The sequence below is a fragment of the Dama dama genome, chromosome X, assembly GCF_033118175.1.
Source record: "Dama dama isolate Ldn47 chromosome X, ASM3311817v1, whole genome shotgun sequence".
Classification (NCBI taxonomy): domain Eukaryota; kingdom Metazoa; phylum Chordata; class Mammalia; order Artiodactyla; family Cervidae; genus Dama; species Dama dama.
The window spans coordinates 140,924,800-140,952,527 of NC_083714.1; the positions used below are offsets into that span (position 1 = coordinate 140,924,800).

Below are 27,728 nucleotides of genomic sequence, written 5' to 3' on the forward strand. Positions count from 1 at the left end.
ATGAAGAGGGGCAGGAGCAGAGAGACTCTGTCCCTGAGGGGAGATATCTGACCCCAGAGAAAGGCTGTGCTCCTTCGTACATCTGGCTTCCCTCCCCCACCCCATCTTGAAATGCTTCCATCAGGGACATTGATTGAAGGTAAAATTGGTTCTGAGGAAAATACGTACTAAACATAAGAAGCTAATAAACACAGAGAAAAAATGATCAGCAGCAGAAGCACACCAGAAATGGCTATGAAAACAACAGAATATCTTAAAGCAGGTTTTTAACCTGGTAGAGATGTAGTCACACACCTTTGAAACAAGCTTGCCTTTGATCTATTTACATGTAATGCTGGGTATGAGCATCTTGGTAGGCTCAACATAAACAATTCTGATTGCAGATTTTTTTTTTATAATACTGAAAGAAGAAAAATATACCAACAATATTAAAAGCAAACACCAAAACACCCCACAGCACTGCCCTTGCTCCAAATGAAGGATCATGTCTACCAGGGTGGGGTGATCATCCTTCCGTGTTGCCCACATCACATGCTTGTGTAGGAAATAATCCACGATGCGTTCCATTTATCTGGAACTTTCATCAGAAGCCCATCCTAACACAGTGATCTTCTAGCAACTGCACCACCAAGAATAAACAGTGAGTGAGTGTGAGACCCCCTTCTTCACTTTGCTGGTGGCACAAACCATCAAGGCAGGCCGGAAGACTCCAGATACAAATCTTCCATTTGACATCTGTCTGAAACGAAATGTTCAGAAGAGTCAAAATACAGAGAAGTATAACGTATTTCTCAGATGGATTATAGTTCCTATAACTTGCACAAATATAACATCTCCAGTGACAAAGGTTGAGACTCCACTTATGGCTGCACCAACGCAAATCAGTAAGGGATTACTGACTGCAAAAACCAGCCTTCTTGTGCTAACTGGCTGTCCTCCATGTGTTCTTTTATTCACAGGACATTGTTCATGAGTCGTGTCTTCATGGATGAGCTGCTCTTTGTAGGCTATGAAAACCATCAGTGGGGAAATGAGTGCAGAGTTACCGCAGAGTGGGATCTGCCCCTTTCAGTACTTTAGGAGGCTGCTCCAAAGACCTGGTCCTAAAAACAGGATATTCTGAGACTTCAAGAAATTTGGGACCCTTCCTTGGTTCCTTGGATGAGTTTCAGTGGCAGTTTCTGAGTTCTTTTTCGTTTAGTGTGGACCATTTTTTTTTTTACAGTGTTTATTGAATTTGTTACAATATTGCTTCTGTTGTTGATGTTGTTCTTTTGGCCGCAAGGCATGTGGGATCTTAACTTCCCAACCAGGGATCAGACCCGCACCCCCTGCATTGGAAGGTGAAGTCTCAACCACTGGATCACCAGGGAAGTTCCCATGAGTTCATTCTATAGCAAGTGTACGTGAAAATGGGCCCCCAAAGGATCACTCTGATGATCTGACAAGGTGACACAAATTCAGTGTAAGGCCTCACAATTTTTTGTAATTCATGATCAGTCTTGGCGTTGAGGCAGGAAGATACTACATTGAATACTCCCTTCAAAGCAGAGGAGGGTGATGTCCGTCAGCAAACGTTTGGGATTCTCTGCCTTCTGCCTGGACTGTTCCTCGGGGTCTCTAAAGGTCACTTACAGCTTCAAAGGCAGCTCTGCCAAAGGACTGGCAGTCAAGTCAGACCTTGAATATTTTTCCTAAAAGAGTACCCCCTTTTCCCTCTTTTACTTCTGACTAAAGCCTTCAGCTTCTACAGGTAACTGACAATGACTTTTTTTAAAAACTGTGATACCATAGGTCGCTGGCACATTGTTAGGTTTGTCATATAGCCTCCTTTTTGTTGCAACTGGCACAAAGCCAGTTCATAGCCACGAGCATGGGATCCTTTAGCCAAGGTGATGCTGGGAAACCAGAACCATCCACGTTAGAAGAGAATTTGAGTGACCAAGCAACCTGGCATGCCTAGGACTGCAGGATTTCCTGGGATGTAGGACTCCCAGAGCTAACACTGAGCAAGTCCCCTGCAAGTCCAAACATGCTATTCACCTGATGGGGAAGGAACCATCTTTGCCACATTAGAACCACAGCCTTCAATTAGTAGAAACAGTCCAGCTAAATCTAGCATGGAAGTCATAGCCTATTAAAACTGCTGGAACTTGACCAACCATCTACCTCCTCATTTTCACAAAGATACCAGACTCAGAGTGGTTGTTGACCTTTTCCCCAGGTCACACAGCTTGCTGGTAGTATATCAGGGACCAGATCCTGGAACGCGACACTCCCAGTTTAGGGCACTTTCCACTGCATCACATTTTTTGCTTTGCTCTTAACGCTCTTGTAGAATGAGTTCATCTAAATTTTCTTACACAACTTGACTGTTAAAACAGTGAAAATTGCTATTTATATTGGGCAACACTTTTTTTTTTTTTCATGTTGGGATAGTGAATGGCATCAGGAGGCTGTCACTGGCCTCAACTGGCTATTCCCATTACTACATGGCATCCACTCCTGTTATTTTAGAGCCCAGTGAAAAATCTTCAACAAGCAACCACTAGTCATCACGAGATGCCACGCTTGGCGGAGAAGGTCACATGACAGGACAATGTACCCCTGGGTGATCGGCTGGTTTGTGACTAGCTCACAGGCACACAGATTAGCATCTACAAAGTGAATGAAAATCTTGCTTCTTCATACCTTACATTCTTTCAGGGGGAAGACACAAGATGCCTGTTCTAAAAATTGAGATTAATGTAGAAAACAATCAGTTCTAAGCACTTTACAGGAATCATCTTATTTAATCCTCATCACCTCCTGAGTTATTATCATCCTGTTTCACATACAAGGGAACTGAGGCATAGAGCCCCCAAAGGTTCTGTTGTTGTTGTTTTAACTCTAGTAAGTGGTGGAGTGTTTCTGAGCCTCACGCTCTTTAAGAAGAGAAAACAAGAGCTCAGGAGAGCAAACCAATCCAGAAGGTGGACTCTGGAAGGTAAGGGCCAAGCTGGAAGGCTGTTCCTGGGGTGCAGGAGATAAACCAACACGGTGAAGATCTGCAGTGAAAAGGAGTAACTCTGTCGACTTCTGCGTGCAGCGCACACAAAGGATAACGTAGGTTTCGGCCCGACCTCCATCTTCATTGGCTATCCTCACTTAACCATACACCAAACACCTTATGCTGTCCTGCATCAGTCCACGCTGGAGTACAGCCACTGGTTCTGGAAAATCCCACCATGAAGTACCATCGGTAACAGTCCCTTCACAAAGTTCCTTCTCAGTTTCCCAGCCTCACTCGATCCTCTGAACCCCTTAGTATCACATCTTCCCCTTTGACTTTTAGCCCATCCACCCAGGAGCTCGGCCAGTGGGTTGGATAGGACCTACCACATGAAATCAAACACTTCTGAAGAAGTGTGACAGCATTAATGAGGTGAAACTGGCAAGTTGGCGATTTTGATATTTCCATCTCTCAATTTTCTTCCTCCCTTCTAGTACATTCTATCCTGTTCTGTCTTAAACTGTGATCTTCTGCAGCAGGCTCAGTTTTAGGTCTTTATATTTCACTGGGAATATATTTCACTGGCACCATTTAAGACAAAATGGTGCCACTCTCAGCATTATCCACACATTAAAGCTGAGCTTTCCTGGGAGAACCATAACCAGAAATTTACTTTGTCCCTGTAAGAGTAACTGAAAGCATCACAGAGCAGGTAGTTGTTTTATGGGAGCACAAAACTCTTCCTGGTGCTTCTGAAATCAAAGCATGTGAAAAACTTTTAAGGGGCCTACATTTAGGTTTGATCAGTTCCAACTATGAACACAACTACTCTGATATGAAAACACAGTGCAGTCTTCAATTTTATAGGAAACATCTGGAATTCCTAAGTGGCCCAAATACTATGCTTTGGGGCAAGGAAACTGCTCACCAGTTCTTCAGAAACACCTTCAAAATGGAGAAGAGCTGACTTCAATGAACTTCTGCTTTTCTGATAATTTTATATGCTGGGCTCTAGCCATGTTGTAGCAAACACTTCAAGGTACCCCATAAAAAAAAGTCACTCCATCAAAACATATTACTCCATAATGATTATACAAGGTATGAAAGAAAGAAGGAGCATGAATTTATTGAAATCTTTTAGTACAGTGTTGGAAGATCTTCCAATCCTATATTCTAAAGCAATACAAGCACTGCAAATGATGTTAGTTCCTGAATCTAGTTGACATCATCTCTATCACAGGAAAGTTATCATACAAATCTCTTGAAGGTGATGGATGTAATTTAAGTTGAAAATGGAGCAACTTTGGTATATTCATATTTCTCTGGATCCCCTTTTTGGCTAGATGTACACCAAGTTGATTGCCATTCAGTAGAGTTGGACAGGACCAGCAGTATGTTTGGTGGTTTCATTGAAATGTTTCCGCACGAGCAGCAAGGGATGCACAAGCTCAAATTAAGCAGCTCTCAAGGCCGTCTTCATCATCTTTCTTTGAACTGGACCATCAAATGCCACTGCGTAGGGCTAAGTCTAGTCTAGTTAGTTGACAGATGAACCAGAAGTACTTTAAGATACAAAAGTGAAGCTAAATAACCATGGAAACAATCAGCTCTTAATTCAGAGAATGACAATATCACTTTTTTTATATTTTTATCTGAATATCATTTTTGAAAATGAACTTTAAAATTACATGTCAGCTCTATAACACACTTAGATCTATGTGTTGGACTAAATCTTCGAGGAAATCACTGCTTTAAATCAACTGGTTTTAGTCACTGTTAACATGTCTATGCTGGGATGCCAAGATGTCTAGCTGCGTGCATTCATAACTACATTTTCACTCCACAGAAATTTAAGAAATACAGATTATCACTCATTTGTCAAAAAGAATAACTACATACATCTAAATAGACTCTTTATATATCTCAAATCAACTCTGTCTAGATAGAGTCCATCGCACTGCATAGCTGACTTTAGCAGGTTACACCATCATTTTTTTCTCAAAAGCCATTTTAAGGTACAGCAAAATGCTAGTTTCTGCAAGGATTAAAACAATCCTTTAAAACTTTGATTTAACCTCTGCTGTGATGAAGTTTGAAATCTTAAAGATTGCTATTCAGGTTTGTTAATAATTTAAAGAGATCTCATTTTTCCACCCAATGAATTTAGATCTGAGACTTTCCTCTGAGTTTTGAGATTCAGCAGGAGGAGGAGACTTTTATTTCTTTTTCCTGGGCTTTGTCTACATAGGCACATTTGCTTTTTTGTGGGTGGAAGCACTCAGCTGGTTGTCCACCAACGTGCCCTTAGTACAATTCAGAGTTGCTGCTTGCTGCCTGCCACTGAGGAGGGGGCACCTCACTCAGGAGCCGTCAAAGGTCACCTGTGAATAAAGCTCTCTTCCCTCCACCATCACTCCTTGGGCCACCACTGAACATTCACTTCATGGAGCAACTAATGCTTACCTGTCTGTCCTTTATTTGGTAGGCCCTTCTCACCTATGTAACAGCTTTAGCTATAATAATCTATTGCCTAGAAGGTCTGCTACTTGTGATTACAGAAGACCAAAGACCACAAGGTCACCACTAAGGAAATAACGTTTAAACATGTATTTGGAGGCACCCACAAAAAATTTACCCTTTTATCATGTTAAAATGCAAAATAGAGATGGGACTAGTAAAGCTAAGAGGACTTGGGGAAGAAGTCTTTGTTGTGGTGGAGATCCACAACATGAAACTCTTGGGGAAAAGGGCAGAGTAAAAGCTAGAGCTAAAAACAGGACGTTAAAAAGACAAGATGGCAGGACATGAGGTGCATCTGGGGTGAACAGAGCTTGAATGTGACTGTGAACCTGGAGATCATCTCAAAAGAGTTTCTCAATCAGATCTATTGCTGGACAAACTTCTGGAATTTTAGAACAGTGTATTTCATGAAAGTGACAGTCAGGCTTTTCAGAAGTGGCAATAAAAAAATACACTGCTTCTGAGGTGTCTATTGTTTACCAAAAATAAATGTGCCAGTGGCCATCTTCAGTTATTGATGCATTTCATCCTAATTAAGCATAATGACCAAAATGGTTTCCTGGAAACCTGATCACTAAAAACAAATATTCAAAATTCAAGGTGTTATTAATTCTCTAAGGTTCACTCAAAAGTGAAAGACTAATTCTCTACAGGGTTTCACCCAAATGTCCATAGACATTATCATTTTATATTTACAAAAAGGTTTTAATCTGAAGTGACCTTTGGTAGCCCCGAAATTCTTAAACTATGAACTTCCACAATGAAATTATAAACTTGAAAGTTGTGGCCTCAAAGTACTGACAGAACAAAGGAGCGGGGGAGGAAAGGTCACTTATCAGAATAAGTCAAGGTAACAAAAACATTTCTCCTTTAAGACTGTTCACTTAAAAGATCAAATAACCACTGCCCTCCCCACTAAAGTGAAAATAAATGGTCACGATCTTTAAGAGGGGGAAACAGTGGCCTTGGAGTATACACAGACCTGATGCTTTCGCATTAACATAACTGCTCAGTCCCAAAGCTAAAAAAATCAGACAAATGCACGCAAGTTAGAAGCCAGACCAGGCTTGCTCCACACCTCACATCTTTACAGTGGGACGTGGCTGAACAGGTAAGACACAGATTCACCGTTGTGGGTCCTTCGGATCGCCTCAGCCAAGATCATCGAAATGTCAATAACCTAAACACCAATGAAAAGACAGAAAAGTGGAGAGGAAAGTGGGACATCTCAGTGACGTTTAATTAGAAACTTAGAAGCCAGAAAGCCTAGAAAAGCTTTCTCCAGCACATAAGATGTGCTACTAGTAACCCCCACCCCACATGCACTTCTTCTGAGAGGACAGTTTGTGCCTGTCTTCACAGTACAATCCTGGGTGGGATCCTGGAAGTGAGATTTTTCAGTGTAGATACTTCAAAGGCTGTTCAGGGCTGCTGTTAAGCAGAGACATCCTTTTCTTTGGGCACTTGTTGTTTTTAAATTATTTTTACTCAATCATTTCATGGAAGATTTTTCTCTCTTGGATTCTGAAAACACAGATACTATAGCATCTAACAATACAGCTGTAATCACCAAACTCCAAGGTCAGCATTAGAACTGCCATAGACAATGGAGAAAGCAATGGCAACCCACTCCAGTTCTCTTGCCTGGAAAATCCCATGGACGGAGGAGCCTGGTAGGCTGCAGTCCATGGGGTCGCTAAGAGTCAGACACGACTGAGCGACTTCACTTTCACTTTTCACTTTCATGCATTGGAGAAGGAAATGGCAACCCACTCCAGTGTTCTTGCCTGGAGAATCCCAGGGACGGTGGAGCCTGGTGGGCTGCTGTCTATGGGGTCGCACAGAGTCAGACATGACTGAAGCGACTTAGCAGCAGCAGCAGCAGACAATGCATAAATGCATAGGCAGCTGTGTTACAATAAAACTTTATTTACAAAAGCAGATGGTGGGCTGAATGGGGCCTGTGGGCCTTAATTTACTGACTCTCAACTACTGAGAATCAGACATGAAAATCTAAGGCAAAGCTATTTTGACCGTTTTCAAAGAAATCTCCTGGGGCCAAATGAACTGCGTTGCTCTCTGATAAGACGAGAAATCACCAGGCGGATCACTCTGATCCATCTTCATGCTCTAATGATGGGAACGGAGGCTTCCAGCAATGAAAGGACTTGCCAAGGTTCACCAAGCTACAGAGGCCAAACAAGAATTCAAACCCTTCAACTTATTTCAGGCCAACTGGTGCACAGCGATCACTGCCACCTCTCTGGGGGCCCCCAAGTCAGGAGGGATAGAAGGAGTAAAGCTTGGAGACCCTTGGTACAGCCTTATCATTTCAAACAGAAACCCTGCACCCATTAAACACTAATCCCCTAACGCCGTTCCTGGCAACTGCTACTCGACTTCCCCTTTCTATGCATCTGACTACTCTAGGGCCCTCAGGTTAAGTGGAATCTAGTTTAAATATCACACAGCATTTGTCCTTTTGTGACTGGCTTCTTTCATTTAGCATACCATTTTCAAGATTCATCCACGTTACTGCATGTGTCAGAATTTCCTTCCTTTTTAAGACCGAGGAATATTTCACTGTGTGAAGAGACCACACTTTGATTATTCATTCAACTGGCGGTGGACACTTGGTCATTTCCACCTTTTGACTATTGTGACTAGGGCCTGCTATGAATGTTTGTGTACAAGGTTTTGTTGAACACCTGTTTTCAGATTCAGGGGAATAACCCTAGAGGCGGACTTGGTGGATCATATGGTAATTCTGTTTAGCTTTAGCACTGTCTGTTTCCTAATGGTCTTTACGTGGCTTTATTCACTTACTATGTATAACTTTGACCTCTGCGGACCCCAGCTTTTCCCAGATATCTAACATGTATCAGACCTTCCCATTACAGGAAGCTACAACATCTGCCTTAGCAAAGGCAATGCTATTTTTCGGGAGGTGAGCTCTGCCAGCCGTGTAGCCAGTACCTGAATCTTGGAGCAGTGTTTCATCTTGTCCTCTTGGGGAATAGTGTTTGTCACAACAACAGCCTCAAAGGCAGCATTATTTATTCTGGAAATAGCTGGCCCAGAGAAGATCCCATGGGTAAGGATAGCATACACTTTGGTGGCTCCAGCCGAGAGTAGTCTATAAAATAAAAGACAAAAAAGTTAAATGCACACAAATATTCTTGAAACATTCTCCCCTTTGTGTGAATGTAGAAGCAATAGTGTGTTCCACACAGGAAAACATGAAACCAACTTCACTCACATTTATTAGTCTAAGACATGATCTTCTAAGCTATGTGCTGACCAAACACTTTGTACTTCCTTACATCAGGGATTAGCACCCTTGGCTTTGGGCCTGGACAATTCTTTGTTGTGCAGCACAAGTCCCTGGCCTCTACCCAGTAGCAACACCCCTCCCCTCAGTTGTCACAACCAAAAACGTCTCCCGACATTGTCAAATGTCTCCCAGGAAACAAACCTGCCCAGGTTTAAAAGAGCAAGGCCAAAACGGCACATGCTGACATACAATCAATACAAGGTGAGCTATTAGACACTCTCTGCTTTGCTCTGTCTTTGAAACCCGCGGGGCACTGCACCCTCCCAGCACACCTCAGTCCATGCATTCCGCAGCTATGCACACAGGTGGGCACTGGCTCCTGTGCAGGATGGCCCAGCTCTAAGTCCCTGGAAGCCCACAGCTGAGAAAGCTGGAGAGAAAGCAAGCACAAGGGAGGGAGGGCAAGCACAAGGAAGGAAGAGGCCCAAAGACTGGCTTTTCCCTTCTGTGCTCAGTTTTAGAAGCATCTTCCCCGAACTTTTGAAAAAATACACTAAAAGTAAAACCTTGAAAAGGAACACCAGGCCATAAAGGACCACGGTTTTTTCCCTACCAAGACAAAAACAAATGAGCCTAGAAATTGACTTTGGTCTGAAAATCCACTACTAAGCAATCAGTAATAATTAGGAGGACTGATCCTGGTTTTTAGCAGCTGACGTTTCTCCTTTCTTAATGAGATGTCCTAACGCTTTCCTGAAGGGTCCGAAAGCACCCTCATACTTGTCCGCAGCATGGCAGATGGTGCCACAGGTGTCGGCCATGTCATCCACGAGGATGGCCACGCGGTCCTTCACGTCGCCCACCAGAACCATCCGGTCCACTTCATTCGCCTTCTTCCTCTCCTTGTGAATCAATGCAAATTCCACATTCAACCTGTCCGCAATTGACGTGACCCTGCTCAAAGACATATACAAACACAGACTTAGTGAACACAGACGTCTGGTTATTGCGGGGGTGGGGTGGGGGAGCAAGGTGGGGAAGGCTTGGAAGAAGGGATAGTTAGGAAGTTTGGGGTGGACATGTAAACACCAGTATATTTAAAATGGATAACCAACAAGGATCTACTGTATAGCATAGGGAACTCTGCTCAATATTATGCAACAAACTGAACGGGAAGAGAATTTGAGAAAGAATAGAAATGTGTAGATAAATAACTGAATCACTTTCCTGTATGCCTGAAACTAACATAACACTGTTAACCAACTATACTCCAACATAAAATTAAAAGTTAAAAAGATATATAGGGAAAATTACAGCTGAAGTCTGAAAACATATTCCCAAAATGACATTAGAAAACTCTTGGTTTACAAAATAAGAAAAAAAGAAAGACATAGACAGATGTGTCAAATATTGTCAAAACAAAACAAAACAAAAAACTGTGTTCTTCACAGCTGTATTTTAGGACTACTGTAACCAGCCCCACTCAAGTTAATGCAGGAATCAGGCCTTGCCTGAAAAGCCGGGCCTGGTGTGGGGTATGTGTTAAGCAACCTACAGGGAGGAACGTGCCAGGACATGGCCTTGCGCCTGGGGGCAGCTGGGGAAGAAAGCCAGGGTGCCTTGACCACGGTCTAAAACTCCTGACACTCAGCAGGTTGGTGTTTATAGGCATCTTTTAAAGTCAGAGGCCCAAATGAAAGTAAATTATTTAGAAACTACTCACTGCTCAGTTTGGGGAGCAGCGATGAGGGACAAAGTCCGGTTTAGCGAAGCCACGTAACATGCAGGCTTATGACAAAGGGCTTGACTGCACTTGAGGCCTCTGAGATTGTAATCACATTCCAGGCCTCTGCCCATCTACAGCAAATGCTCAAAGCCATCAGCCCTGAAAGGCCTGAACTGGCTAAAGGAGAAGCTGGCAGGCTAAGCTTGCTGGTGAGCCTGGGGCATTCTACATTTTTCCTGTGAAGAATAGACTTCAATGATGAAACTTAGCATAAAGTAATTCCACTGACATAGGGAACATGAAATATCCTGTTTCACTTCTTAAAATGACAGTCTCTTCTTACGCAATGCAGTTGAAGAAAATTTTTTTGAATGACCAAAACACAGACTCACACACAACCCAATTTAGTATGCAGTGACTAGACGATACAGTCTCTGGATGCTTAAGTCCTGGTAGCATTCACTGTGTCCTCCTCAGGTGGTGACCAAGTGGAGCCCGGCCAAATCATTAAGAAGAACCCACTTTCTGGGGCCAAGAGGGCAGCAGGAAGGGGACTGTGTACCACAGGTTACCCCTGCTTGTCCCTGAGAACATTCAACAACTGGTATCATTTTTAACTATGGTAGAAAAAGCTATACATATTACATAGAGGTATGTATACCTAATAGAATTTGAATGCTGACAAAAATTCTGCCCCATAATCGCCTTAAAACATATACTCTTCTCTGTATGCCAATTTCATAAAAGATACGTCCTTTAAACTCCAATTAAGGAAAGCTAGTAAGACAGATTTTGCCAGGAAAAGCCTTCTTGAACATCTTACGTATGAGCATATATATTAAAATTTTGTTTCTACATAAGGATCAGGAAGTCCTCGGTACGGCAGGGCCCAGGTCCACAGCCTCACACAGGGATGCACTGCCATGTGGGGTGAAGTTGGCATCACCTGTGTTCACATGTCTGCCAGGTGATGGGCTCTCTTGAGCCTGCGAATAAACACACCAGCAGGGGGCGCAGCGGCCTGAGTGGGAAGGAAGCTGAGCTATGCAGTTTGGTGGGTGGGGTGGGGGTGGGGGGGATAGAGGAAGCCATGGAACATAAGTGGGGCGCCCCAGCCACTTCAGGTACCCAATGGTAACGTCAGAAGCAGAAAATCAGGCAAACTATTCCTGCAAAAAGCTCCCAGGGTTGCGACAATATCCCTATTTCTCCACAGGTTCCAACGCTTCTCTTCTAGGTGTACAACTGTGACTGACTGCCTATTTCTAACAGACGACTGTTGAGACGGTATCATACAGAAATCTCGGGCGGAAAAAGCTAGAACAACAACAACAAAAATACACAGTTTGATTTCTATTTCTTCAGGATACACCATTACAGTCTTTCCAAAAGAAAAAGGAAAAATAAGTCAAATCTGAAATAGTTGCACCAACTTCGCAAACCAGTTTTATGTGAATATTGACCATCTCAACAGTGGCGTGCTTCCTTCTTAAGGTGTACTTTTTCTCAGCTTCAAAGACTACCCACGAGTGACCTCTTGTGGTGATATTAAGTTTTACCTGCAACAAATTAAGCCTCAAAGTTTTTTCTACAGCAAGTCCCCATTTCTCAGACACCTATTTGTGTGTGTGTGTGAAAAACAACTTATCATATCAAGCAAAGAAGTCACGGATAATGTGAACTGCATGTATCATGTGTTACTTGTGAGGTTATTTTGTTGGTTGGGGAACAGCTTACTCCAGGATATGAGAGATGTGTAGCAAAAATTTAAGGGAAAAGAAACAGAGGTGACAAAAATTCTGAAATGCACACCCTTAAAAAGTTTGCTTTTCCCAGCAGAGAGGGAGCAGCAGGGTAGTCTGAGTAGAACTGATTTGAAGGGGCTCTGAACAAAAACAACATCTTGCTGTTGGCTGTTTCATCTAGCTGGCTGATTCTGTTATTTTTATTTTTTTTTAGCAGGGGTTAGCAAGTAGATGAGGGAACTTGGCATGTAATAAAAGATGGTATTTCAAGTCAAAGGGACAAGAATTGATTACTTAACAGTTTGGGGACAATCTAGATAGCTAGGGACAAGGGAACTTGGATTCTTCATTCACTGTTTATTCCAAAACAAATTTCAGATGGAAGAAAAATCAAAATATTAAAAAGGAAAAAAGCAACCCTTAAAATCTGTCAAATCAGAGGAGAGGAAAAATGTTAAGGGTGAATCCTTCATAAACCCAGAAGCCATAATGTGAAAAAGAGATAAATATGACTACGTAAGAATGTTTTAAGAGTCTTGCAGAGAAGAAAAATACAAGAAGTGAAAAACTTGGGGAATTATTTGCTACACAGAGAAGCAAAGATGTCACTTCCTGCCTGCATAGAACTTCTAACAAACCAGAGGAAGAGCCCTCCAGCTGATAGAACAAGCAAAAGGTACGAACAAAAAATAAACGTGCTGGAAAGAGCACTCGACCTTATGCACAGCAACTGGAACTAACAGGAAGACATGCCCTGGACCACTCAGCTGATCTGTAAAGTAAAAGAGGTCAGATCACGTGCTGAGCAAATGAGCCTATGTACCAAGTCACTGGCACACATAGTCAGGAATGTCAACTGGTCTCTTCCTTTTTAACTGAAGTATAGTTGATTCACAATGGTGTGTTAGTTTCTGGTGTACAGCCAAGTGATTCAGTTATACATACGTGTATATATATACTTTTCCAGGTTCTTTTCTATTATGGTTCATTATAAGATACTGCATATACTTCCCTGTGCTATACAGTAGGCTCTCACTTATCTATTTTATACATAGTAGCTTTATCTGCTTTTTATCTTCTTTGAAAGACCCAATTTTGACAGGGTCAAAACCGAAATAGCTCATACTCTTGGACTTGGTGACAGTAGTTCTAGGAACACTTGTACTTCCACTACTTGCACGTGTATAGGCAACGTGAAAGAGAGTGTCGTGCTGCAGGAAGGTGCCTGAGAACACCACCAGCAGCTCCAAGGGCACATGAAGTAAGTAAAGTCGCTCAGTCATGTCTGACTCTGTGACCCCATGGACTGTAGCCTACCAGGCTCCTCTGTCCATGGGATTTTCCAGGCGAGAGTACTGGAGTGGGGTGCCAAAGCCGAGCTCCTCACAGCTGTGGAACTCTTGCTCTGGTGGAACACGCTTTTAAAAAACACAAAGAAGTATGTGCAGCGTATCATCATCTGTGTGAAATCAAAAGGGAGATACATGTTTCAACAGCATTTCCAAATGCTACTGGAAAGACTTTGGAATGATTTTGGAAAGAATAGAGGCCTCTCGAGAAGGAAGTGGGAGACATCACGTCATCCAAAAAAAAAAAAAAAAAAAAGAAAAGGAGGGGGCTGGGATGGGAAAAGACAGAGGACCGAGTCCGGAGTCTCAGCACGAAGGACAGCACTCTATCGAATTGGCGTTCCACCACCTTCACCCTGATCCTCAACTGTCTCCACTGACGGCTCAGGACCCTTACTGAGGCCATTCAGCATGCCTACGCTCTGTTGCTTTTAGTGCCAAGCCAGTTTCTGGCCAGCATCCTCCTTTTCCAGCCTAGCAACTGTTCTGTGACCCCACAAGGTGGGCTGCCTGCTGCCCAGTCATCTGCAAGCACAGGCTCTCCGCGGGTTGCACCCTCTCGCTCTTCTAACTTGGATCATCAGGTCTTCATCGCACGAGGTGGTCTTCGGCGGGGAGTATTTCCTGAACAGCTGGGCTTGTGGAACTCTCCCTCTGCCATTCTGAGGCCTGGGGTCCATTTTCCCAGCCCTGGGACCCCCACACCAGGGTGCAAGTGCATATCCCACCACACATCCAGCCATGGCAGAGACCCTGGGCTGGCGGTCTCGCAGGTGGCGCCTGTCTCCCTGCCCTCTGCCTTCTCTCCGGAGGCTCCCCTGTGGGTACCAGCCTCTGCCGAGCCACCCGTCTCTTCCTGGATCCGACCCATCACCCAGGTCACCCTGAGCACAGCTCTCAGCCTTTTTTATTTCTTGGCTACAAGTATCTCCCCTTCCCTGGTAGGCTCAGTTGGTAAAGAATCTGCCTGCAATGCAGGAGACCCCAGTTCGATTCCTGGGTTGGGAAGATCTGCTGGAGAAGGGATAGACTATCTACTCCAGTATTCTTCGGCTTCCCCTGTGGCTCAGCTGGTAAAGAATCCTCCTGCAATGCGGAAGACCTGGGTTCAATCCCTGGGTTAAGAAGATTCCCTGGAGAAGGGAAAGGCTACCCACTCCAGTGTTCAGACTGAAGAATTCCATGGACTGTATAGTCCATGGGGTCGCAAAGAGTCAGACACAACAGAGCAAGTTTCACTCACTCACTCATCTCCCTTTCTCTCTGGCTGCTCTGCAGACAGGGATTTTAAAACTCTTCTATTTTGGCTTCCACTGCTAAGTGTTTGTAGTAAGAAGGCCGAGCTTGGTCAGTTGTGTTGTGAAGTGAAAGCCTTATTTTCCAATTAGGCTCATGGCTTCTATCATCAGAAATAAAAGTTTTTAAAAAAACTCAGAACATTCTTTGCTGAAAATAAATGTCTATGCGTATTTTTTTTCTTTCATGAGTGATGAAACGTTAAAGATGACAGCTCTCTGCTCTGGAGGTGAAGCCTGTGACTACTTACTTGGTCATCTGCAAAATACACTGGTAAGTCATTGAAGACATGCTTCCTTACCTAACACACACAACAAGGACAAAGCAGCTAGCAAACCCAGAAACATGTCTTGTGCCACCTGAGCCTGTGCAATACCTTTTGGCGCCCCCGGCGTCAGGTGAAACAATGATACAATTTTTCCAGTCGGTGATGTTCTCCCGAATCCACTGCAGGACCGCAGGCTCAGCGTACAAGTTGTCCACGGGGATGTCAAAGAAGCCCTGGGGGAGAGGCGGGCGTCGTGTTACAACAGGGCTTTCTAAAAAAGATCTGCTCTGCCATGAGATAAAATCGGAATTTTTTATTCAAAAGAAGCCTTTTCAACAGATCCCCCTTTTACTTCTTTAAAAAAAATTTTTTTTTCAATTTAAGTATACATTGTATTTCTGTTTTAAAAAATGTTTTTGTAACTGAAGTATAGTTGATTGACAATGTTGTGTTAGTTTCAGGTATACAGCAAAGTGATTCAGACATACATATATATGTTCTTTTTAAGATTCTCTTCTGTTATATGTTACTACAAGACGCTGAATATAGTTCCCTGTGCTATACAGTGGGTTCTTGTTGTATATCTATTTTATATTTTATCCTTCCCCCATTTTCCCTTTGGTAACTGTAAGTTACTTTTCTATGTCTGTACAGACTCCCTTTTCTTAATTCAAATGGAATTAAATCAAAAGACAGATATGTTTCAGAAGCAGATTTCGGTTCAGCTGGTATCTTTGGGGACATGGTCTATTACCTTATGATCACCTCTATTCTAAGAACAGGAGACTGGGTTTGTAGTTCAGTGGGGGAGAGATTTGCCATTTCTTAAGCATCTTATTGTAAGCCAAATAATTCCCAGTTAACTGCACTGCAGGGCAGGCATACTGTAATTTGGCCTGTTTTATAGATGAAGGAACTAAGTTATGAAGAGTATTTTAAAAACTTAACAACTTTCCCATTCTAATTATTGGCAGAAGTTGAGGTAGAATTACAGAGTTTACTACCAAGAAGCCACTCCTGCTCCTCCAAAAGTGAGTGGAGGCAAGGTGGTGGTAGAGACAGGTGATATCAATGTTAAATTATCTAAGTTTGGTAAAAAAGATGAAACTCCCAGAAAGTCGCCATATACAAACTTAAAAACACAAGTAGTGTTACCTCCTTTGAAAACTAACCTAACAAAGAGCTAGAATTTAACCACTTGCATTAAGCCCTCACTATAACCAAGAACAACAAAGAAAATGCTGGAACCTGGATCTGAGAGGCATGCAGGTCCATGGTGATGATGTGATCCGCTCCAGCGACCGAAAGCATATTGGCCACAAGCTTTGCTGAAATCGGAGCACGACTCTAAAATACAAAGGCACAACTTTTATAATAAGGGAGAGATGGCGACATCCAGATTTCTCACACTGAGATCTACAGGAGAAAGATGAATCACAGATGCTTTATTACATGGGAAGAGAAGCAACATTAACAACTTAATTCCTCAATAATTTGAACTTAGTAATTTAAATTATTTAATTAATAAAGAAAGTCATAGGTTATAACAGCAAAAGAGACTCCTCCTAGTTTTATTCACCAAATACTAATTATTCACTTTTGGGAAGCAGTGTGCCTGACACTGGGTACAGAAAACAAATGTCAAAGAAGCAAATAATTAAAGATAAACACATGTCATATCACAATTTATATAATTCCAATTGTGACAACTAGGTAGAATAAAAGGTACCGAGAGAGAAAGTGAGAGGGAGACAGAGAGAGACACAGACAACAGCATGAAGGACAAGAAGTAAAAGACATTAGTTGTCAGAGGCCCCTCTGACGAAAGTGCTTCTTAAGGCGAGGCCAGCAGAGGCGGGAGACCAGTGGTGCAGCAAGAGCCCATGTGCCGTCATGGAGGCTGAGCGGTCACTCAGATCCAGGGATGGACAGAGCCTCGTGTGGCTAGCTGGTGGTCCAGGATGCAGAGCGATGGGGTCCCTGAGGGAGACAGGGCTACATCCTGCAGAGCCCCAAAGGCCAGTCCTTAAAGCTGAGTTTCTGTACTACAGCTAGGAGCAAAGGCTGTTAGGAATTCAACAAAAACCAGAAGGAAGAAAGAACAGCTTAAGGTGATGGATCAGCTGATATTTAGAGAAACAGACTGCAGTGTGACATTGTGTCTTCTTGAAGGTACCTAAGTTCTTCATAGCTTTAGCTTCCACACTGTAAGTGATGGACATGAACTCTGCCCACGTCAAAACAATCCAAGGGACTATACAGGCATGATTAGGCCTAGGGAAAGAGTTCAGCACTTTGCTATAAACCAAGCATTCCTACATATAACAAAAAAGAAAATGTAAGCTGAAAAGAAGATTTCATTCAAACTTACAATGTTATGTTATATAACTTTCAATTATATCTCAAAGTTGAAAACAAAGATTTCATTCAAAATAGTAATAAATGATCTCATACACAGACACGCACACAGTATATTCCTGTAAAAACACACACATGAATTAAATCACAATGTGAACCGATTATTTTTATTTTCTCTAGTATCATTCTTTTCTAAAAAAGAAATCTATTATATTTTATGATAATTCACACCCCCCCACACACACACTTTTTTTTTTTCACACACAAAGAATGAGAGGAAACGTCCCAAATGTTAACAGTAAATGTTTCCAGAAAGTGAGATGATGGGGAAATAGTTTTCTAATTTTTTGTGAATCATTCAACCTGCTCAACTAACTCAGGTTTTTTCATCATGTAACTCCCCTGCTCTGTTCCACGTTGCCCTTGAGATAAAGAGCCCTCCCGCCAGTGTGGCTCTAGCTACTTAGAAATGGTCTGCCCTGCACCCTCAGCCTCAAGGAGGACTCCTCCCCAGAGTGGGCTCTGGGCCCCCTCTCTCCCTCTTCTGGAGAATACTGTAAGCCTTGCTATCTACACCCACACTCCCACCTTACCCTTAATCTGCCCCATCTCTGCAGACCCTGTATGTCTGATCCTCCAGATCTCTGGTTCCAATCTCCAAACTTTAAGGCACTTGGAGAATTCCAGAGAGGAATGATCTGTCCGTTATAAAGGGACACAGCATTTGGCCCCCACCACGTGGGACCACTGTAAGCCACCTGCTTAAAGATGGACATCAGAAGATAGTTTACGTAGAATGCATAGTTCACAACTAGACGGTGTGTCCCTCAAGCACAAAGGATTCATTTTGGAGATTCCAGCATCACCTGCAACCCCAGCTCTGTACCTTGCATATGACAGTTCTTCAATAAATATTTAATAACAGGATCTGTAGAACACTGAGTTTCCAAGGCTTAGTCATTCACCTCACTGACTGGGAGAGTTATTTAGTCTAACAAAATTCCAGGGTAATTAAAAGAACAAATCCACCGCTGGGAATGCGATTCACTATGCTGATCAACTCCCTCTAAGTTGATAACCTGCAAAAAGATTCCTCTGTCTCTCCACGGTGTCAAGCCATTCTTACTTCTGAGAGCTGGGGCACAGGAGCAATTTCTAAACCCATACTTTCTGCTCTCCTTCAAACTGTTTGAGAAGTTAATTTTCAGGCCATTTTCATGATTTGCCTTAACACCCAACTGCATCTTGCAAGAAAAATGATTCACAAGTTTTAACTGACTTTATGGCCAAGAAAGAGAAAAAATTAGTATGGCATTTCAACAAAGGTAGTCAAGGTACAGCAACTGCAAATAAAACAGTTGACTCCCCTAATGAGAAATGGTAAAGGTCAAATATTTTGTGAGCCAGACCAGTCTGGACAAAGACTCTCCAGAGTCCAGATTTCATTCAGCATATTATCTGCTGCCCTGATAAAATGTGTAAACTTCACAAGCTTTAAAAATGGACAAGATTATAGAAATCTCTGTCAGCACAATTGTCCTCAATTTTCCCAGTTAAGAAATCAAAAGAAACAATGTGATCATTGAAAGCAGATCATAACTTTGAAAATTTTGAAAAACAGCCCTCTGTGATTCCTTTTTTGCTATCAGTTTTTCTCCAAAAATACAGCATGCCATTTCTGAATTCTGTGTTCCTTCTGCTGCTGCTGGTGCCAACTCTCAACTGCTTTCATGGCCTTGCTTCTGTGTTGCTGAGAGTGATCACCTTGGCTCTTCTACCAGTGGTTAAGTTCAGAAAGTTGTGGGATTGTCTGATTGAGGTAAAAAAGAAAAGTACCCACCGTACTGTTTCCAAGAAATGTACTGCCAGCAAAGTGATTAAGTAACAGTGAAAGAAAGGAAAGAAACTGGGGCTCAAAATGGCCTCCACAAGAAAACCCATCTAAATGTCCAACAATAGAAGCTGGATCAAGAGATAGTCGGACAAAGCAGATTCAGGGGATAGTTAAGTCCATTGGGGGCTCTGGAGGGCTCTTTGCCAGCATGATGGCAAGTGGAGGCCAGAGGCCAGGAGCGACCTCACATCCCCTGTGGGAGCAGGAGATCAGCCACACAGACCCTGCGGGTGTCTCTACAACAGAGACTTCATGACAATCAAATGGAAGAAACAAAGTTTGAAAATACAATCTTGGAATAAGAGGTAACTTCCAATCAGATACTTGCAAACAAAAAATGCAGGAGTCTCAGTATATGTATCAGTTAAAAAAAAAAGCTAGGGTAAAAAAAAAAAACCGAAAACCAAAAAACCAGCTAGGGTTCCAAACTGTTAACCCAGTGGGAGATGGCCAAGTAATAATAAAAGGAGTAATTTACTGAAAAAGCAGTAATGTATCAAATATCTTAGTGCCAAGTGCAAAGGTTACTAGAAATAAAAGGAAAATCTGATGACAAATGACAGAATACAGAATTTACTAAACCTCCTGTTATGTAGAAGAGAGATGGTAGCAGAATATTAGCTTCTCTAGGACATAGACAAGAATGAAGATGCTGAATAATCCCATGGAAACGCACAAATGGGAGGAAGAGCTAGAACAACAGATTACACTGATGGAACAAAAGATACCAATTTAAATTTAGCAGCTAAAAATGCACATAAAACTTGCAAATCAAGTCTGGAATAAAAGCAGCTTGACAAAGGATACGTGGGAGGTCATATGCCTCACAGGAGCAGACGGGACCTACACATCAGCTAAAGCCAAGTCACAAAGTGAAGGACACACACACATACACACACACACACCTCCCCACATACTACACACTCTCCAATATTTCATGGCAATGGCAATTACCTGCTATTCAATGTCCATAAAGAAATGTTGCACTGGGAAGACCCAGAGGGATGGGATGGAGAGGGAGGTGGGAGGGGGGATCGGGATGGGGAACACATGTAAATCCAGGGCTGATTCATGTCAATGTATGACAAAAACCACTACAATACTGTAAAGTAATTAGCCTCCAACTAATAAAAATAAATGGAAAAAAAAAAGAAATGTTTTATAGACATACAGCCATGCCCATTCATTTATGTCCTGTCTCTGTCATACAACTAGAGCTTGGTAGTTACCACAGAGACCATGCTGACCCTTTCTAACATACATGCTGAGTCACATTTCAGGTGCAGAATGGAGTTCTGGAGATCAAATTTTTAGTGGGCAATTAACTGACTAAGCTGTGTTCAGCCGAGTCTGGAAACCACACCTGGAGGAGTTGACATTAAAATTTACGGGGACCTTGCTACAGGAATCCATATTTATAAACAGACTTCTTTCACATGAGGGAAATCTTATGTACTGTTGAGAAATTTGCATTGTTTCAGAAAAGCAATGCTGGAAACAAATGGAGGTATACTGGAGAAAGTTTCTCTCGTAACTAGTTATCCCATCACAGGACAACAGTGTGGCTGGCAAACGAAAAGGATTCACTTGGAACTGACCATCTATTCACAAAACCCAAGGAGGGCAACAGCTTAAGTGTTGCTCCCATAGAGGGCTGAATGCTAACCCCAAAACTCCCGTTCACCCAGAACCTCAGACTGTGACCCCATTTGGAAATCAAGTCTTTGTGGATGTTAAGACAGTGATCAAGATGAGATCATTCTGGATTAAGGGGCTCCCTAAATCCAATGACTAATCTTTCACAAAAGAGGAAAGCACATACAGAGACGAGTAGAGATGGCAATGATGCTACCAGATGCCAAGGAATGCCATGAGCCCGCAGAAACAGAAGAGGCAAAGAAGGGTCCCCCTGGAGTCTTCAGAGGGAGTGCAGTCTGCCGACACCTTGACCTCGGACATCTGGCCTCAAGGACGATGAGGGTGTACATTTCCATCATTCTAAGCCTTCCAGTTTATGGTCATTTGTTCCGGCAGCCCTAGCAGAGAAATATGACCCCTTTGCAAGTTCCCCTCCACCTTCCCTGATTTTTCTTGAGGGCAGAGACCATATCTTCTTTGGTTTCTTCTACAACCTCACAGGGCTTCCTACAATGCCAGTGTTGCAAAAAGAATAATTCAACAATACTAACTTCATTCCTGTTAGAGGGTTAAAAAGGGTTACTGGGATAAATGTAACTTAGTATCCTGAGAGAACTGTAGACACACACAGCTGTAAGAAATAAGGCTGAGATGGTGCGTCCTTATCCTAGTATTTCATGGTAACATTTTGCAGCCCTAAGGGAAGAAATCACAACGTGGATTCTGACATGGATACAATCCAGGGGTCTGCCTGGGACTTCCACCAGCGTTTTACACTCACCAGAGAGTGTGTGTGTGTGTTTATGTATTTAGTTCTACTCCCCACCACAAAGACACATACCAGTTTCATCACAAGGACTATAGTAAGTGTATTTTCAGACCCGCAAAAATACTCTTTACCTGTTGCTATATTTACAAACATGACGGCTGATTCAAAGATAAACCTTGGATAAAGGCAAGAAAGCATGTTTACTCCATCACAACAGTAGAAAGCCAACATTTCCCAGGGAGTTGGAGGTATGAAGTGAGAAAATAAATGCAGCCATCAAGCCAGAGCAGGTTCCTCCAGCAGCAGCCCCGCACCCATACCTTGTCCTTCTTGTCTTGCCGGGCGTAGGGGAAGCACGGGATCACAGCAGTCACCCTGGAGGATGATGCGATCTTGCAGGCGTTGATCATGATGAGTAGTTCCATCAGGTTGTCGTTGATCTCGCCGCAGCCACTCTGGATGATGTACACATCTTCCCCTCTCACACTTTCGCCAATCTCCACGCTAGGGAAAGGAAGGTGCCGCTGTGAATAGCTAAGCCTCCCTGTGCCTACCTCTAAGGGCTGCGACTAGCGAGTACTCAGCAGGCGGTGGTCCTTGCGGGTAGGACATCTTCCACTGAGAGGAGACAGAGCGAAATCAGCGAAGGGGAAGAGGCACACGGGCAAGGTCCGGGCAGATTAGGCACAAGCTTCCAACACTTCTCACCTGAGTGCAGTCACAGAGGACATGTGAATTCCCCCAGCGACCAGCTGTGACAACACATACATAAGGGAAGCCCTGTCGCCCCGGGAAGCTCATTGGAGACCCCATTGCCTTGGGTTTTCTTGGGGGCCAGGGACTCAGTGTTAAGCATGTGGTTTTCACTGGGACCCTTTCCACATGGGCAATGGGGGAAACCTTGCGTAAACTAAGTTCCCAGAAGCCAGCCAAAGGTCGTCCTATGACGGGACCTTTTTCATATACGAGTGACTCTAATATGCTCTTTAGAAACTGTCTCTGGCCTGTTACATTACATTAACTCTTTTTGGCTCAATACTGTATTCTAGTTTTTTTTACTGTTACACGTATACATTGCTTTAAAAATTCCAACCATTCTGTAAGGCCTGTAGCAAATAAAATAAGCCCAAAGGCATCCAATTTCATCTCTTGATGTGGTTTTGACATATTTATCTTCAAAGTCCCTCACTAATGCTTGGATTGCTTCATCTGGATTTTTCATGTTAGGCATCATGGGTTGACTTCTCACTCTGGACCATGAGGACTGACCTGTCTCCTCCCCATCCCATCCCCTGCATCAAGCGCAGCCCTCCCATCTCATGTCACCATCCTCCCAACACAGATCAGTATCTGCCAACCAAATCTGAGAGCTACATTTTAACTGTGTCAGTGCCATTCAGAGCTAAGCCATACAGTAAACTGAAAACCAAGTTCACGTTGCCTTTCTGTACACAATTTGGGGGAGGGGGTTGTTCACCTTGGAAGAAATGATCCTACCTCTTCATCTACTAAGTTTTCCAATACAAATGGCAGCCTCAATACTGGGCTAACAAACTAAATCCCACAATGTCAGTGTCAAAGGCCTCGAGTGTGATCTCTATTCCATGGCCTGCTCGAGGCTCGCCCCCAAGCTGGCTGACCCGGGTTCTCTTCCTGCCTGTGACAGCTGTCTCCTGGGAATTCCCTTCCCCCCGTCTCCTGCCCTCGATTTCCCACTTTCTGTACCCTTTCTTGGTGCACTTGCTAGTTTTGCTGATCGACATCCTCTGGTAGCGTCTTGAAAAAAGCAAACAGGAGCTTAACTCTTTGAAAACTGCCTGCCAGGAAGTTTCAAGTGTAGGATTTTGGGGGTTCAACAAGAGAATGAGTCAATACAACACTGGCATACATATACAATTAGCTGTGCTCTTTCTCTTGTGATCAGAAGCCAATTATACCCAATAGTATTGTTTTATTCAAAGAGCTAATTATTTCTAAAGAAAATGGAAATATAAATGGTATTTGGAATACCATATAGTAGTCTATCTGAACCAACGGAAGCTTCTATCTAACTTCAAGTAGAATAATTAGAAGATAAAAATGCCATTTTTCAATTTGACGTGATCTGGAAACAGTTTTGATCACAGTGGGCCAGCCTCCCACATACTCTGTGCTCTGCCATGGATGGAAAAAGTACAATGCCAGCCTCAGGATGAGCATGTGACAGAAGTCGATGTACTCCTCTCGAGCTCAAGTACTAAGGAGCTAAATGTAATTCCTTTGTGAACATCGCATCAAATGTGAGGTGAAGTTGATCAAGAAATCCCAGTATTATAGCTCAGAGGTGGACAATCTACAGCCCGTGAGTGGAGAAGAGTGTGGTGGGCAGAATGATGGCCTCCCAAAGACATCAATGTCCTAATCCCCAGAACCTTCAAATATGTTCATTTACAGGGCAAAGGAGAAGCATAGTGGCAGATGGAATTAAGCCTACTAGTCAGGTCACCTGAAGAAAAGAGAGATTAGCCTGGACCATTCTAGTTGGCCCAATGTGATCACAAGGGCCCTTAAAGATGGCAGAGGAAGAGAGGTCAGAGAAAGAGATCTGAGGGCTGAAGCAGGGTCAGAGATGTGCTATGTGGCTGGTCCTAAAGATGGAAGAATGGGCCAAGAGCCAAGGAAAGCAGGCAGCCTCTAAGAGCTGTGAAAGCAACGGATGGATCCTGCCCTAGAGCCTCCACAAGGAACACTGACCCACGATGGATTTCAGAACTGTAAGATGCAACAGCAACAGAGCCTCTATGGGCCCATGAAGCCTAAAATGTTATCTGGCCACTTACAGAAAAAATGTGCCAACAACTCCTGATGTTATGATCGTTTAGCCCCAAATTTCAGGGGGATAAACTTCTTTGCCCTATTTTTTCTAAGGAACAACCTCAATCCCCATGGGGAAGACAGAAACTACATATGATCACCATGGCAACTTTTTCCCAAAGCTATTCCTGATTCCACTCATATAGATGGTCACGACTGATCTTTATTCTAGGTCTTTCAAAAACTGTGGGCAGAAGGCAGCATCCACTGCTCTTCACTGATCCTGAAATAAGGGTGATGAGTTTATCTGAGCCAACAACGAATGGGTGTGGTAATTAAAAGACAGCCACAGACTAACATTTTTTCCACCAAGAAGGGCAATCTACGGCCCCTCCCCCTGGATCTGGGAGGACTCTGCACTTGACAACACAATGTGACAGAAGTGACGATTCCCTGACTTTGGGGTCCAGGCCTTCACAGACTGGGAGTTCTGACTTCCTGTGTTTTGAAGTCCTTGTGCTTGGACGCCAGTTTCCACGCTCTAATAAGGAAGCTCCAGCAGGCCTGTGGGGAGAGGTACAGAGGTTCCCAGCCAAGCTCCCAGGCCAAAGCTACTGCCAACTTACCAGCCATGCAAGCCAGCCAGCTCAGAAGTGGATTCTCCAGCCCCAGATGCCAACACGTGGGGCAGAAAGAAGCCTTCCTTGCTGAGCCCTGCTCAAGTCAGTGTGAGAGTCAAAGAAATAACGATCGTACACAACAGATAACCAGGACTTTGGGTCTTACAATCCAGGTAGCCACTCTGGGCAGGTTAACTGACCAGCACAAAGGGTTACAGATGCCATCCTCCATGCTGTTCTAGGACGTCATCACAGCCTTTCAATGGTCAACTGGAAAGCTGGAACTGACATCTCCCTGTGGAGCTTAAATGATTTAGAGATGAGAAGATAAAATCATGAGGCTCTGTGTCCAATTAGACAGTGTTTTTCAAATGGGTAATAGGAGGAGTTGAGGACTAGCAGACGCCAAACCAGATTTATGGTCCTGGCTCAGGGAGAGATTTAGGAAGGGGCCCCTGGACCTAAACTGAAGCTTTTTTCTCTTCCTTTTGCCCTCTGCTTTTCATCTTTAGGACCACACAGTAAAAACCAGATTACCAGCACAGTATCTGGTACAGGGAGGCCTATTTGTAAAAACTCAACCTCTAGGCCTAGACAGTTCATGAGAAAGAGGGAAGTTAGGAAGTTAACCTCTGATAGTCTAGATATTAAAAACATAAAATATAAGTATACAGCAATTCCCAGACTTCATGGTGAGTGGTTTCTGACACCGATTTTTAATTTCCTGGTAATTATAAAATACTCAGAAACAATAATTTCTTCTTGACCTATATGACACCACCTCTGGAACACAAACTGTTATCCCTTTCTTCTGAAAGCTACTGTAATTTGAACAGGACTGCTAAATATTGTCGTCTTCAAACGTAAATATACTATCCTTCGCCAGAGCCCTGGCCATCCTAGGAGACTTTTGTATGGAACTCTGTAAAGTGGAATTCTTTAGCTGAAAGACTTGCGCATTAATACTACCTGCTACTCATTCACAAATGTGTCTTCACTTATATTATCAGCCTAAAAAGCTGACTCAATAGCAAACACCACCATCTCTCTATGTCATAACAACCACTCCTCTGTAGCTAAGCAATCTTTGCCTATGCCAAGCTCATCAAGATTTTTCTCCCATGTTTTCTCCTAGAAATTTCCAGTTCTAGGTTTTACATTTAGGTTTAGGATTTCAAGTTCATCTCTGAAATGGTAGGACGTATGGATGGAGTTTTTGGGGTTTTGGTATTTTGTTTTGTTTTTTTTTTTGCAGCTCACCAACACTTGTTCCAGCCCTGCTTGTTGGAAATGTTGGCTGAACTGGGTCTTTGCCAAAGATATCAAAATGATCAGTAACTTAAAAAAAAAAAAGATCAGTAACTGAGTACAGTGGTAGATATTTAAGGGGGGAGGGGAAGGAATGGGACCAACTTGAAATTAGTTAAGAGCTGCGTGGACACAGGTAAGTGGAAAGAAAGGAGCCCCTGGCCCGGCTTCCGAGGGGGCCACCAGCCTGACCTCACTGAACGGAGGTCCCCGCTTCTTGCGGACCTGAGACATGAGGGGCAGCAGTTACACTCAAGCCATGGCCTTGCTGCTGGACACAGCAGTGTCCCAGGACGATGAAGAAGCTGGAGAAGGAGAAAAAAAAAAAGTCCATCATCTCTGAGGCAGAAAAGTTAGCCAAGGGATCCCAGCACGTGAGCCCTGAAGTTCTCAGGCTCTTTAAACCCTTTGCAGGACCACACCTGCTGGATAACTCAGGAGCCGGCACCCGAGCAACTCAGGACTGTCACCTGGGGAGCTTTCAACATGCGGAGCCTCACAGCCCTCGGAAGAAACCTCCGGGAGCGCAGCGCAGCTGCCTTTTCCACAGCCCCGGGCGAACCCAGCGCGCCGCCCGGACTGGGGACGTGGGCGGGACGTTTCCTAGCGCGCCCTGGGTTTGGGAGCCTCGAGGCCGGCAGGAACGCGGACCCCGGGGCGAGCACGCCCCGGGCCATGTCCCTGCCCGCGTGCCCCGCACTCGATTCGGCTCCAGCCGGCTGCACCCACCTAGCCCCGCGGGCCGCCCGGGGGGTCGATCTTCCGGGCTGGGGCCGCTCTCCTTGGTTTCTCACGGACGCCGCGGCGGTGGCGCGGAGGCCGCGTCGTGGCCGGCCCGCCCCGGAAGGGGGAGCGGGCGGCCGCAGAAGGGGTCCCAGGCAGACGCCGGCCCCAGCCGGGCGGCGCAGCCGCGCGCCAAGCGCCCTCCCTGGCCCGGCCCCCACCTGGTCTCCTGGTTGCTGAACTTCTTGGTGATCACCTTGCCCAGCTCCAGGCCCAGCCGGTCGGCCACGCGCTGGGACAGGTCCTGGTGCGAGCTGCCGCTGAAGAGCACGATGTTGGGCATGGTCGGGCGCGGAGTTCCGAGCGGCGCTAGGCGGCTGAAGCGGCGGTCACTCAGCAACCTGCGGCGAGAGCGGGAAAGCGCGACTGGCGGACACCTGGGAGGAGCGGAGCTA

At 44.1% G+C, this 27,728-nt stretch overlaps 1 protein-coding gene across 1 annotated transcript; it reads right to left on the bottom strand.

Annotated features, from left to right (window-relative positions):
- Positions 1-4,093: 4,093 nt before the first annotated feature.
- PRPS2 (phosphoribosyl pyrophosphate synthetase 2) lies at positions 4,094-27,728 on the bottom strand. The gene is made up of 7 exons (XM_061137269.1): positions 27,495-27,728; positions 22,150-22,333; positions 16,419-16,517; positions 15,279-15,403; positions 9,567-9,740; positions 8,489-8,648; positions 4,094-6,692 (listed from the first exon to the last, which is right to left on the bottom strand). Exons 1-7 carry the CDS (start codon positions 27,614-27,616, stop codon positions 6,600-6,602), a joined length of 957 nt encoding a protein of 318 aa, XP_060993252.1. The 5' UTR covers positions 27,617-27,728; the 3' UTR covers positions 4,094-6,599.

Bases quoted from the DNA above. Each gene is read 5' to 3' on its own strand.
- PRPS2 (XM_061137269.1), bottom strand. From the start codon at position 27,616: ATGCCCAACATCGTGCTCTTCAGCGGCAGCTCGCACCAGGACCTGTCC. The intron at 16,518-22,149 runs GTATGGGTGCGG...TTTGTATTTTAG, and splicing joins GGCAAGACAAGAAGGACAAG to AGTCGTGCTCCGATTTCAGC. The intron at 9,741-15,278 runs GTATTGCACAGG...GTCTTTGAGCAG, and splicing joins GACGCCGGGGGCGCCAAAAG to GGTCACGTCAATTGCGGACA.